This window comes from Myotis myotis, unplaced genomic scaffold (genome assembly GCF_014108235.1).
Source record: "Myotis myotis isolate mMyoMyo1 unplaced genomic scaffold, mMyoMyo1.p scaffold_m19_p_1, whole genome shotgun sequence".
NCBI lineage: Eukaryota > Metazoa > Chordata > Mammalia > Chiroptera > Vespertilionidae > Myotis > Myotis myotis.
The window spans coordinates 147,949,646-147,963,678 of NW_023416313.1; the positions used below are offsets into that span (position 1 = coordinate 147,949,646).

The 14,033-nt window shown below is 47.9% G+C and overlaps 1 protein-coding gene across 3 annotated transcripts in view; it reads left to right on the plus strand.

Moving 5' to 3' along the window:
* Nucleotides 1-12,114, plus strand: part of SLC7A8 (solute carrier family 7 member 8) — a 50,747-nt gene extending 38,633 nt beyond the window's left edge. For all 3 annotated transcript variants that reach the window (XM_036355523.1, XM_036355530.1, XM_036355536.1), the window contains 5 exons: nucleotides 1,129-1,232; nucleotides 5,694-5,790; nucleotides 7,461-7,610; nucleotides 9,427-9,604; nucleotides 10,085-12,114. In XM_036355523.1, coding sequence (XP_036211416.1) covers nucleotides 1,129-1,232; nucleotides 5,694-5,790; nucleotides 7,461-7,610; nucleotides 9,427-9,604; nucleotides 10,085-10,239 — 684 coding nt within the window. In that variant the 3' untranslated portion in view covers nucleotides 10,240-12,114. The remainder of the gene's footprint in view (nucleotides 1-1,128; nucleotides 1,233-5,693; nucleotides 5,791-7,460; nucleotides 7,611-9,426; nucleotides 9,605-10,084) is intronic.
* The last annotated feature ends 1,919 nt before the right edge of the window (nucleotides 12,115-14,033 follow it).

The following is a 14,033-nucleotide window of genomic DNA, read 5'->3' on the forward strand; positions in this document are numbered from 1 at the left end:
AACTCTAAATGTGATGATTGTATAAAGGAGACAGGCTTCTCCCCAGAAAGATGCAGTCTTGCACAAGACATGCCATTTCTCTCTGCCTCCATTTGCACCTCGGGAAAGCATGCAATCTAACTCCTTCACTCATCAGGGAAAAGTGTATGCCAGTAAACAATTAGGAAGTAGGATGGATTGTGCTCTTGGGGAAAGAGATCATGCAGGTCCAAAGCTTTGGGGTCCTTGATATCCAGGAAAGACCTAGGAGACATGCTGCGCCCTCACCTGGCTTCACCTGGGCCATGACCTCTCCCTGCCAAACAACGTCATCATTTGTCTCATTGAAGACTAAAGGAAGAGGCCCCCCAGTGACCCATGGCAGCGTGTTCCAGACTAGCCTTCCCCAGCAGAATAGCTATTTTAAACAACCACTCCCCATAATATGCTATAGATCAAGTGTGTACTTGGTTCAGAGAATATAGAAACACTGGTCCCCTGATATTTTATATTCCTTCCATACATGAAGACTAGTCTATAATTTTACCACCTTTTCTTTCTCAGTCTACCTAATAGCCTCTTCTTATCATTCCCCCCAATATAATTTGTTCTATGAATTTAGAAATTCTTACCCTATGAATTACAGATGGGAAAACTGAGGCTCAAAAATTAAGAACCTTGCTCCAGGTCTTACAGCTCCTAAATCTTGGGCTGAGATTGGAGCCCTAACCAGCCTGCCTCACCAATGTACAATGTAGTGAGGCCTGGATTCATATGGCTGGTGTCCAGTCCTGGGTGTATAATCTTAGGCATTCTACTGAATTGCTTTGTGCCTCAATTTCTTCATCCATAAATCAAGGATAACAAGTATTAGCTCATTATTAGCAGTATTAGTATTGGTATTATTACCAAACACTACTTCTTTCAGTTAGCTAGCCCAAACCAATTATTGATTCCCTGCTGTGTAGTGGTCTCTGTGGGAAGTGGTGGTGTAGGATGGTGGACAGGGCATGAACACCATCTCTCCTCTCAGGGGCTTAGTTAGAGACTCAGTAAGGGTGGACCTGGGAGGGAGCATTCCTAGCAGTGATGCACAGGTGCAGAGATATAACCTCTCCTTTTCTGCTCATCCCTTGTTTTCTCTCCTAGACGTTTGGAGAGAAGCTCCTGGGGGTCATGTCCTGGATCATGCCCATTTCTGTTGCCCTGTCCACATTTGGAGGAGTCAATGGGTCTCTCTTCACCTCCTCCCGGTGAGTGTTGTCCAGGTCCATTCAGGGCCAGGGGCCACACTGCTGTGCATATTGCTCTGTGTATATGTAGGGGGCTTGTCTCCGTCAGCAGGGTCTGTGTGGACACCTGGGTAGTGACCTTGCAGAGGGTGATTGCTCACATGAGGGCATGTGTGTATCAGTGTAGACGTGGAAAGGTGTATGCTGCTTATGTGGTTACTTATGATGTATGTGCCTTCACATGTAGTGGTAAAAAGCCCCATTCCACCTCATTTCAGTAGGAGCAGGAGGCTGAGGAGGCCCAGGCTGCCTGACGCAGTCCCAGGTCAGGGACTGCAATTGGTAGCAGGACTGTCTCCAGAGCCCCTTTTCCACCCTTCTGGAAACAGGCTGTGCTGGCTAGAAAGGAACCCCACTCTGAAAGGGATCAGAAGGGACCTGTGCCTGGGGCCTCTGGGCTGGCCTCCCAGGAAAGTTCTGGGACCAGTCTACAGGTGGGATAGGATCATCTTTGAATGCCCTGTGGGCGCAGGCTCCTCTCTGCTCCACAGACAGGCAGCTGTGGGAGGTCTTCGAGTGGCCACCCCTGAAACCCAAGTGGACTCACTCATGTGAAACGAGAGGGCTGGGAAAGAGTGAAAAGAAAGCATTTGTCTAAAGCTATGTCCCTCATCCCTCTTAGGGAAGCCAGAAACTCAAGTGGGCCCAGGAGTCCCCATCTCCCGCCTCCATATATCTGCTGAGAACAGCAGATGCTGGATAAATTCCATTAGTGTAGTTCAAGGGGTCTTCCCAGGGTTCTTAGAAAGCCCCTCTGCACCCGGGGCACAGTCCTACTCAAAAGATACAGCCAAAGGAGTAAGTCCCTGAGTTCAGCTACTTCTAAAGCCACCCATCACATCAGAGAGGAGTTCCTGTGGAATGACAAAGGAGTGCCTGTTTTCAGGATCCAGGCAGGAAAAAGGGAGTGTGGATATCCCTGTTCCCCAGGACCCTATGACACACCCAAAGCAACCTCGTGTTACACAGGAGCAGTGGCCACCTGGAGGCCCCAGCCAAGGTCGAGCGGTGGAAGAGCAATGACCCATGAGGCTCTCTGGGATCTATTGGAGGAGAGGGACTGGCTACAGTCACTTTAGAGTGGGGTTTGTCCCTCAGGCAGGCCAAGCAGTGGTCTGCGTGCATGTGGTACAGCTGTGTGTGCATGCAGGAGATGTGGCCTGGTGTGATCAGCCTCTGATTCAGAGGCACGGCTCACCCACCAGGCCTCCTCTGCTCATCTTCCAGTTCCTTCTTTCCTTTTTCCTCTTTCCCTCCTTCTCTTTCTCTTACTCTTTCGTGCTTTGGAGTATGGAGAAGATGATCCTTCCTGAGGAGTAGGAGTGTGTGTGGGTGTGTGTCATGCTTACTGTCGTCGTCTCCTCCGTTGTCAGCTAGCTGGGCAAGGATTGCTACTTGTGAACTTGACACCACCACTTGCAAATGCTATTGGATCTGGACAACCCCACTTGGTCCTGGCTGCCTATGGAGGAGGGATCTGAATGTGGGACCCTGGCTATGTGCATGATGAGGCCCGAAGAGCACCTGGGGCTCAGATGGGTGCATGAGGCTGCATTGTAGAGGGCCAGTGCCATGTGGTTGCATGAAACTAGTGGCACTGGCCTAGGCATTTGATGATGGCAACTGATGGCACTCAAAGGAAATATATTCCCTATAGTATGTCTCCAAACCATGACATTATGAAAAGGTCCTAATGCCATTTGCAGAGAATGACCAAACAAAATCAGTTCTCAGCAGTCTTTGATTCTAAATATCCAAAATTCGACTTTAAAATAAATAAGCTATTTAGTGACTGTCAAGTACTCACTTAGCATTCATCAGATGTGAACACAGATTCAACCCTAAAATAAACCGAAAGAATAAGAAAATTTTCACTCAGAGAAGAAAATTTGGGTATTTGGGACCATAATCAACTCCCACATGTCTGATGAACTACTGCTTTTAGCTTCACTCTCCCCATGCACAAATTACAAAGTAAATGACAGTTCTCTTTAGAACACCCAGTGTGCTGGTTCTATGCATTTCTGTCTCCATCACATCCTCCCCTTCCTCTTAGCCCTTAAGCACTTCTTTCCCTACAAAATCTTAGAAAAAAAGGAAAAGTTTGGCTCAGTGGACAGAGTGTCGACCTGCAGAGTGAAGGGTCCTGGGTTCGATTCCGCTCAATGGCACATGCCCGGGTTGCGGGCTCAATCCTTAGTGTGGGATATGCAGGAGGCAGCCAATCAATGATTCTCTCTCATCACTGATGTTTCTATCTCTCTCTCCTTCTCTCTTCCTCTCTGAAATCAATTTTTTTTTAAAAAGTGGTATAATTCACACTAATATATAAATGACTCCTAATAGTTTATAGTATTCTCTTTTATTTCTGGAGAGGAAAGGGGAAGAAGGCCTGCTTTTTATGTTAAAATTCTTCTTTTTATAAATAACTCTAATACATCAATATCTTGATCTTAATATTATACTATAGTTTTACAATATGTTATTAATGAGAGAAACTGGGTAAAGGATATGTAAGATTGCTCTATATTATTTCTTACAATTGCATGAGAATCTATAATTATCTTAAAATAAAAAGTTTAATTTTTTAAAGTTAAAATATAATATTTATTTTGATTGCAAATTTTTTTTCTATTTTAGAATTTTAAAATTGCTTCTATAACACCTAAGGAAGAAAATTTAAATAACTCCTAATCCCACTACCTAGAAATAATTAGTTGGCATAATAATGTATCTTTGTACATGCCCCATAAATAATTTTTCAATTAGTTGGAATCATAAAGTATGGAATCATCTGCTTTTTTCATTTACCATTATAGTGTGAGCATGTTTCATGTAACCAGTTTTGTTTGCTTATTTGTTTGTTTTGGTTAATCCTCACCTGAGGATATTTTTCCACTGATTTTTAGAGAGAGTGTAAGAGAGAGGGAAAGACAGAGAGAAACATCTATGTGAGAGAAACACATCAATTGGTTGCCTCCTGCACAAGCCCCTACCAGGGCCAGGGCAGGGGAGGAGCCTGCAACCAAGGTACATGCCCTTGACCAGAATCGAACCTGGGACCCATTGGTCTGCAGGCAGACGCTCTATCTGCTCAGCCTAACTGGCTTTGGGTGTAATCAGTTTCGTTTCTATAACATTGTTATGACTGCACAATATTCCATAGAATGAATATACCATAATGTTATCAATCTCCTACTTTTAGGCATTTCGGATATTTCCCTTTTTTTTATTATCAGAATATCTTTGTATATACACCTTTCACTAACTCTCTATTCATTTCATTAGGATGGCTTTTTGGGAAAAGTTAAGTAAGTTAAAGATATAAATTTTTAGGTACAATTTACATACAAAAAAATACACAGACCATAGATGTTCAAATGGATGAGTTTCAACAATTGTAGACAGACTTGTAACCACCATCCACAAGCTCTAGGACAGTGGTTCTCAACCTTCTGGCCCTTTAAATACAGTTCCTCATGTTGTGACCCAACCATAAAATTATTTTCGTTGCTACTTCATAACTGTAATGTTGCTACTGTTATGGATCGTAATGTAAATATCTGATCTGCAGGATGGTCTTAGGCGACCCCTGTGAAAGGGTTGTTCGACCGCCAAAGGGGTCGCGACCCACAGGCTGAGAACCGCTGCTCTAGGACATCTCCACATATCCCAAAGTGCCCATGTGTCCCTTTCTGGTCCACCAAGCATTCCCGCCCCAGAGATAACTACTTTCTGACTAGGATATGAATGTTTTTAAGGCCTTCCTTGTACAGTTCAATCCCCATGTATTTATTGAGGATGCAGAAGGTACATTTTTTTATGGGATTAAGGCAGTGGTTCTCAACCTTCTGGCCCTTTAAATACAGTTCCTCATGTTGTGACCCAACCATAAAATTATTTTCGTTGCTACTTCAAAACTGTAATGTTGCTACTGTTATGAATTGTAATGTAAATATCTGATATGCAGGATGGTCTTATACGACCCCTGTGAAAGGGTCGTTCGACCGCCAAAGGGGTCGTGACCCACAGGTTGAGAACCACTGGATTAAGGCCTTCGGCAAAGGAGAGAAGCACTCCCACAACAGCACTCTAGCATTAAGAGAGACCCACAGAGTGACAGCACAATCATCAGTAACCCCAAGCCACTCAGGCCACACTCAGGGTCTCCACACACCCAGGATCCATCCACTTACCTACGGCTGCTTCCAGTTTGCCTGCATCTGCATTTGGGATTGTGGGTCCTGTGACTAGTGGGCTGAGAGATGTGCATGGGAAGGCGGTTATCTGTTTGGAGGGGTGATGCTCCTGCGTGGGCAGAGGCGGGGATGGGGGCATGGATGAGGGAGCCTGGTCTGGGGAGGGAGCTTCCTTTTGTCGTCTGAGGGCCATCCCAGGCTGATCTGCTTTTCTCTCTGCCAGGCTGTTCTTTGCTGGAGCCAGGGAGGGCCACCTTCCCAGCGTGCTGGCCATGATCCATGTGAAGCGCTGCACCCCCATCCCAGCCTTGCTCTTTACAGTAAGGGCCCCTCCTTCTGCCAGTCCTACACACACCCTTCCCCTTGAGCTTGCTCTGAGCTGGGAGTTCACACTCCCATACACACCCCTGTAACCCTTCCTCTGTTCCTGGGTTTCACTGGCCCTAGATAGTCTGGCAATGGTATGCAGAGGCTTTACTAATATCAAGAGATAAAGCAAGGAAAGAACCTGAGTTGTGAAAGACTTTAAGGCTCTCAGGCCAGGTCATTTCCATTCTCCCATCTTTTGGGGTAAGAATGAAGTGATTTCCTCAAGATTTTATAACCTCCCAAAGAAACATCTTTTTTGGCTCTCCTCTGCACCTGTTGCCCACAGGGTTGCCACTTTGTGTCTCTGCTCCCAGCCGATCACCACACACTCCTACCCCTCCCCATTGATCTTCATGCCCTAGGAGGCTCTGCTAGTCTCTTGGGAAATATCACTGAAACAAATTCAGTGTTAAGAGTACACCAATAAGGAAAATAAAGAAAGGAAGACTGGTACACTGAAAATGGAGGAAAGGAAACTTGGGATCGGGGGGGGGGGGGGGGCGGGGGGGGAATGGGAGTAAAATGACCCCAGAGTAGAATCCTTTAGAGAGAGCAAAAAAGAAGGAACAAAGATTTATCCCCATGAGCCTTATAAGTTCTTGTTTTTCCTTCTGGATCCTGAATAAAATATTGGAAATTACTGTGGTCCACCAGAGAAGCTGTAAGACTAGGATAGTAGAGCTTCTGGTAGTCAAGGGCATTCGTTGTATAACATTGAGGGAATTTCGGAATGTTGGGCACAGAAAGGTCATCATGATTGGTTAGTTGTGAAAGGTGGCTGGAGAAAACTCAGTATTCCCAGTGGGCCACAGACTTTTTTCAGTTTGAGCTACTGGTGCAGCACCATAACTACAAGGCAAGTACAGTAAGAATCTGGCTTATTTATTCATTAAAATCTTCTCAATTATTTTCACCTCAGATCTCACAGGAAAACTGAACCTTCTATTGGCCTTAACATATTAAGGGGCAGCTGAAGAACATTGTTCCGAGAGCCACTGAGATGATTTTGAAGTTGGAAAGTAGATTCTATCAAGAAAACTCCACAGGGATGTTATGAGGGTTAAACAAGTTACTATTTGTAGAATGTGAAGAATGGAGCCTGGCACCTAATAAGTGCTGTAACTGTTTATCATGTTTAAAAAAGAAAGAAAAGGAAGGAAAAAATAAATTCGATGACTCAGACAGGAGAGGAGGATGATAAAGGCAAGATAAAGCCTTAATCTGCAGTCAACAATCTTCCCTAAAATGATAAAATGAAATTAATTAGAGCTATACCCAAGGAAGAAATATAAATCAGACTAGGGTGGACATGGAACCGGGTGCCATCCGTGTGGCCAATCCAGTTATTTTTGGCCAAATTCTATTCTGGCTGGTTAATGCCCATGCCACACCAATGATTAAATATTTTGAATATCCCCCCTGCAGTCAAAAAGAACTTCCTGGCAATGAAGGTGTTAGCAATGACCTGGGTTTCTAGGGGAGGTTATACACTTTCTGTTTTGAGACCTCCTTTATGAAATGGCACCATCTGCCTGAAGCAAGGGCACAGTCCTGACCTATGAACAGCTCCAGTCTCCAAATACCCTTTCTATCACTGACATGCTTCTCCCACTCCCCACAGTGCATCTCCACCCTGCTGATGCTGGTCACCGGCGACATATACACACTCATCAACTATGTGGGTTTCATCAACTATCTCTTCTACGGGGTCACAGTTGCTGGACAGATAGTTCTTCGCTGGAAGAAGCCCGACATCCCCCGCCCCATCAAGGTGGGAAAACCTCCCGGTGAAGGTCCCCCCTCCCCCGCCCCTTCTGGTTCTAGCTGCAGCACAGATTTGTCAATCACCCTGTTCTCAGCTGCTGATCATAGATCATCTCTATGATGGAAACAGACCCTTTGGGAAGCAAAGCCATGTGTGAATGGGACAGCCATTTCTTTCCTTTCTCTGCTGGGGATAGGACCAGAGCAAACTGTAGCTGAAAAGATGAGTTAGCTTAAATTCTGTTTTCATCGCATCATTCCTTCGTTTCCTATGGCTGTCTTAAACTCCACCTGATTGTTCAAGGCTCCTTTATCTCTCCAACATTTCCCTGGACCCCCTAGTCTGGCTAGTCTCCTCCTTGTCCCTCCAGATAGCTAGATCCACTTGTGCAATGTTTCTATCCCAGAACAAGTTTCCTCCTCCCATCTGCCTATCCAAATTCTAACCATTTTCCACATAAGCTTCAAGCACCTCCTCCTCTTTGAAGCTTCCCAGTTCGCTCCAGCCATCCATGAGTGAGCCTTCCTTTTTAAACTACTGTGGCTCTACACATAGTAGGGTACCCACTGAGCCTATTCATACAAGAAATAACTTGTATGGAAATGACAAGATTGCTCAGAATGAAATATGCAATCGTGCTGTGGTATTCCTGCAAATTGGAAGAATAGAGTATAATCCTGAATTATTTGAACAATTCCATTTTGGAAACAGAGGGAGATTAGATGCTTCTAGAAGATTCTTCCAGTTGAGAATCAAGGGCTCTCCAAATCTCTGTTTCCACTACCACTTTCTACCACTCTTAGGAAGCCTGCTAGAGGAAGAGGTGGTAGAAGAAGCCCATCTCCCCACCGCATGCACTATCCCTGGGAGGAGAGGACATGGAGGAGAAAGGCAGTCGAATCTAGATCAGCGGTTCTCAACCTTGGCTGCACATTAGAATCACCTGGGGATCTTTTTAAAATCCTGATTTCTGGGCCTCATCCTCCGGAAATTCTGTTTCTTTGTTATGGGGTGGGGCCACAACATTAGTAACAAAGAAACAGAATTTCTGGAGGATGGGGCCCAGAAATCAGGATTTTAAAAAGATTCCCAGGTGATTCTAATGTGCAGCCAAGGTTGAGAACCGCTGATCTGGAGGCTTGATGAGGACTCCACTGGGAACTCCCACCTGTGGTTAACAAGAAGGAATGAAGCCCAGAGAGCAGTGCTTCTTTCTGAATAAAGTCAAGGCCCCAGACTGCCTTATACTATGCTAGGTTTCCTGATTTCTTGGGTCTTGGAAGATTTTTCATATTGCTTGAGAGAAAAAAATTGGAACTGATCCTGGAGAGGGATGGTTATTTGCCATGTGCCCAGATGAAGGCCCTGCCTAGATGTGGGTGAGGGGCAAGGAGCCTGACTGACCCAGGTCGTTTCCTCCTCACCCCTCATTCATTTCCCCACCTCTCCTCCACCTTAGGGTCTCAGCAAGCATATACCATACCAATGTACCAGCAAGCTTCCCAGTCCCCTTGGGCTGCTCAGGCTGCCACAGGCACATGGCCTGGGTGGCAAGGCCTTGATTGATCCTACCCAGGAGGGAGGAGATGGGCAGTGAGGATTGTTCCTTCCTTAGATTCCCCCTCCTCTTCTTGTCCCACGGCCCAAGTTCACCAACATCTGCTGACACAGCATTGCCCTATCAGCCCTCAGGGCGTGGGAGCCTTGGAGCTGAGTGAAGCCAGCCTTTGCACTCAGGGGCTCCCGAGGGTGAAGAGGAGGGAGGTTGCCCTGATCCTGGCGCCATGGGATCCACACAGCTAACCACGCCTCTGCTCCACAGATCAGCCTGCTGTTCCCCATCATCTACTTGCTGTTCTGGGCCTTCCTGCTGGTCTTCAGCCTGTGGTCGGAGCCCGTAGTGTGTGGCATTGGCCTGGCCATCATGCTGACAGGAGTGCCTGTCTATTTCCTGGGTGTTTATTGGCAACACAAGCCCATCTGTGTCCATAACTGCATCAGTGAGTTGAAGGCTCTGGGTGGCAGGAGAGCCTCCTGGTCTGGGACAGAGTGGTCAGCAGCCTGGCAGGAGAGCCCCACCGGAATCAGGAGGCCAAGGCTGGGCCACAGAACTCTGGGGAAGGAGTTGTGGGCAGGAAAGGGCAGGTGCCTTCCCAGGTACCTCTGAGGAAAGAACAACTGCCATTTCCACACAGACGTTAGGCCTGCACGAATAGGCAACTTGATCGCTATCAAGAGCTGCCCTGGGCTGGGTGGAGACCAGTGGAGACCCTGGAATTGGTAGTCAGTGGGCAAGGGGATGGTGGAAAACTGGGATCTTGCCCAGAGATATAGGAGGTGGGTGAGGGTCATCCCCTGGAGGGAGAATTCTCTGAAGGCAGGCGTGGCTCTGCTAAGGCAAAAGCCAGGACAGGAGAGCAGGGAAGAGCATGGTGGGACACTTGGCACTGACCTAGTTTTTGTGTTACCTCTTCCCACAGAGTTGATAACCCTGGTGAGCCAGAAGATGTGTGTGGTTGTGTACCCCAATGTCGGAGAGAGCTCGGAGACAGAGATGATAAATGAGAACACGGAGGAGCAGTGGCAGCCCATCAACCAGCCCATTGCCTCCAAAGACAAGAACTCAGTGAAATAGCCCCAGCCTTGAGTACCCTCTCAGTTGCCTCTGCCCTCCTTCACCCCCTTTCTGCCCTCCTTCCTTGCCTGGGGCCCCCCAGTCCCCCCCCCCCCCCTGCTTCTGTCAAGCAGAGGCAGGACCTGGGGGTGAGTGGTGAGAAACTATAAACAAAGACACTGACATTTGTACCCAAAGAACCAGCCCTTCACCCCCAGGACCTGTGCCCCAAACCAGGGCTGCCATGTGCAGAGCTGTGAGAGGAGAGTGGAGCTGCAGGAGCGCCCTACGGGCCTTCCTCCCCGGCCCACACCTGGTTGCCTCCTCAGGAGCCTGAGTTCAGTTCTGCCTTCTCTTTCCATTCCTGAGCCAACGGCCTCAGCTCTGAGAAAAGTGGCAGCAACAAGCAACAGTGAGTAGGTTGGGGAGGGACAGACTCGAGCAAATCTGTCACCATTAAAAGTCATCTGGAGAGACCTGTATTCCCTCCCTTCACTAGGGACCCAAGAAATCCTCTGCCCTCTTCCCCACTCCTCCCCGTAAGCCTCTACCCACCCCAGTGTGGGCTCCCTGTACAGAGTAAGATTCCTTAGGACACTACCCCCACTCCTACAACCCCCTACTCAACCTTCCCCCACACCTCCTCTGAGCTAAGGACCAATGAGGCAGGGGAACTATCCCTCCCATGACCCCCAGCCAGGCCTGTAGAACAGATTGGGAAAGGCTCAGATTGCAGAAACCCAGCCCTGTCCCTGTCCCCTGCATCCTGCCCCCAACTGGGTGCCAAAGCTTCCTGAAGCCAGAAAGTTCTCTCCTAATGACAAAGCGGCTCAGCTCCTCCTCCCTCCCCACCCCCCTGAAGGAACAGTCACCTGTCACCCAGCAGCTATGCTCCCAGCACATACCACGCAGCCAGCACTGCCTGCGCCCCCATCGTGCCCTTTTCCTCCTCTCTGGACCTTGGCTCCTGAACCTAGGACTGGATGTGAAGGTTCCCCAAGCCCTTCAGGCCTGAAACCTGAGCCAAATCTGCCTTAAGTCACCTCCCATCCAAGAACTGGACCTAAAAATACTCCCTTATTTCTAACCTTCAGGGCAGACCTGGTATGAAAAGTTTTCCCAGGAGAGAGGGTGCTTTCCCCGTCTCCCCAGAGGTGCCATCTGGGGCGAAAGTGTGTTCTGAAGGCCAGTTCCTCCCTCCTCCCCCAACTCAAACAACCCTTCCCTCTTTCGGGTCTCACCACTGTCCTGCCTTTGGAGGTCCTCAGGAAAGCCTGTGTCCATGGTATGAGGACTGACCGAGGCGGCCTTTCCCTGTGCTCCAAAGGAAGGAGGTAGTGTTTGCCCTAGTCCTTGAGCCTTCCCACCACACCTGTTGTGCTAAGAACTAGGATCCTTTTATCCCAAAGCAGGAGTTCCCCCAATTCCCTATCCCATCTGATTACACTGGAACACCCAGGGAGCCCCTCTGGTCCACTCCTGTCTCCTAGCTTCCTGCCCAGCCTGCCTGCCCCTGCCCTGGTGAGATGCCAGGTTTGGTCTGAGTTATGGTCCCTCTGACTGGACTCCAGGCAGACTGGGGCTGGCCCCTGGAGGGTCAGGGGACCATCCTCTTATTCCTTCTTCTCATTCCTCCAACCTCCTTCCCACCTTCAATTTATTGTTTTGTGTGTTTTTTTTTAGTGGATGCCTTACTTTTTGGATAAATATTTTTGAAGCTGGCATATCTATTTCTTTTGGATTTTTTAATGTAAGGTTGTTTGGGGGAGCAGGGAGTTAGTTATATCTGGGTAATAACTTGTCTTTGAGTTGGTTTAGGTTTTAGAGGGTTGGTTGGTTGGTTTTGTGGAGGGCTTGGGATTTTTCCTTTTGATGTAATAAAATTTTTAATGGAAATGAGGTTGGTGGTGTTGATAATTCAGTGACCTTCTGAGACAGAGTCTCCAGGCATTTCCTATCTTCTTCAGGAGGTTGCCAGTTTCCTTCCAAGATGGCACTCCTGAAGGCCCTCGCTCTGTCCCAGGGACCCAATGTTAGCACTTTCAAATAGCCACCTCTCGTTTTGAACCAAAAACCTTCTCTCGTTTCTTCTGTGAAGTCACGAAGTGTTATTAAGCTCCTGCTCTGCACACTGTGCTGAGAACCTGCAGACTAGCAGGCTGGGAAGAACCTCATCGTTACCCAAGGTGGCAATGTGGGCACCAAGCTGAGTGGAGGGAGGTGAAGGCAGAAGTGGTCCCCACAGCCTAGTCATCAAAGGCTTCTGGTGCCAGGACAGCCAGAGCCAAATGAAAAAGGGACAGCCTGACCCTGTGGGGAGACACAGAGGGCGACTTAGGAGAGCACCCAGCTGAGTCCTAGGGGCTTGATGGGAGAGGCTGGGAGATGAAGTGGGGTCTACTTAGCTGTACAGAGCCCCTGAAGGAGATTTCTAGGTGAAAGACTAGGAGGGCTGAAACTAAGCCTAGTTAGACTAGAACAAAGGAAGAGGTGCTTACGGAAGGGACAAGGACCTTCTCCTGATGCTTTGGGTTAATCGCTAGAGGAAGTTGATGGGATTAGACCCTGTCCTTGTTTGGAGTCACTCCTTTGTGGGCAGCCCTCCCACTGCTTGTCCTGGGACGGCATTATTCCAGAGCCAGCACTGCTGACAGACATGGGCAGGAGGGGAAGTGGGGGTGGGAGGGTGTTAAGACATCACCTTCCACCACCTTGGCCACTGTGAGGACACAGGCAGGCAAGATGCCTCCACCCCCTGTCCTGGCTGGTCCTAACACTCTGGCTTTATGGCTGATGGTCATCTAGACCAGTGGTTCTCAACCTTCTGGCCCTTTAAATACAGTTCCTCAAGGTGTGACCCAACCATAAAATTATTTTCGTGGCTACTTCATAACTGTAATGTTGCTACTGTTATGAATCGTAATGTAAATATCTGATATGCAGGATGGTCTTAGGCGACCCCTGTGAAAGGGTCGTTCGACCGCCAAAGGGGTCACGACCCACAGGTTGAGAACCGCTGATCTAGACTGAGGTTGGAAGCTTGCCATTAACAGGGGCACAAACACTTGGCTCTGAGTCCCAGGTCAGCCACCAAACAGCTGTGTGTCCTTGGGCAAGTCAGTTAACATACTTAGCACTTTTAGGGGGTGGGGAGAAAAGAGCATGGAATCTAATCTCACAGTGTTCCTCAATCTCCCAGCCCAAGGCTGTCCCGAAAGAGTGAGGGACAACTGGACAGAGGCCAGTCTTCTGCAAGAAGCCCTTCTCCAAGCTTCACAGCCCCCCCTTGATACCCCCTTATACCCCACAACACACTTTGCCTTTCCCTGAGTGGCCCAAGGTCTCCTCCATGTTGCCCCATTCTGGCAAGTCTAGACCTCGCCAACCCCCTCTTGCTCCATGGAGACACTTGTCCCTGGGGGCCCTCTGTCTCGCTGTAAGATGACACTTGCTGATCTGTTCAACCTGGTCAAATGAGTGAATGTGGGTCCCCTCCTGAGCAACATGCATTTATTTTTAACCTGGGCCTTTCACCTGTCTTAATCCTGTCAGTCACTTTAATGCTAGGAACTCAGATGCTCAGACCTTAGGGAACTTGGGGGACTTTTGGAGGTCACTGAAATCGTAGCTGCGTAAGCATTCATTTATTAATATAAATGAATATATATATATATATTAATATAGTCACAAACCAATTTTTGTGTGAGTATATTAATTGTGTACAAGAATTTTGTTATATGCTGTGGAATAGCCAACTTATTCCTAAATTTTTCAAATCAGCACAGACTTCACATATTTTGTTCTGTTTTCCTCAT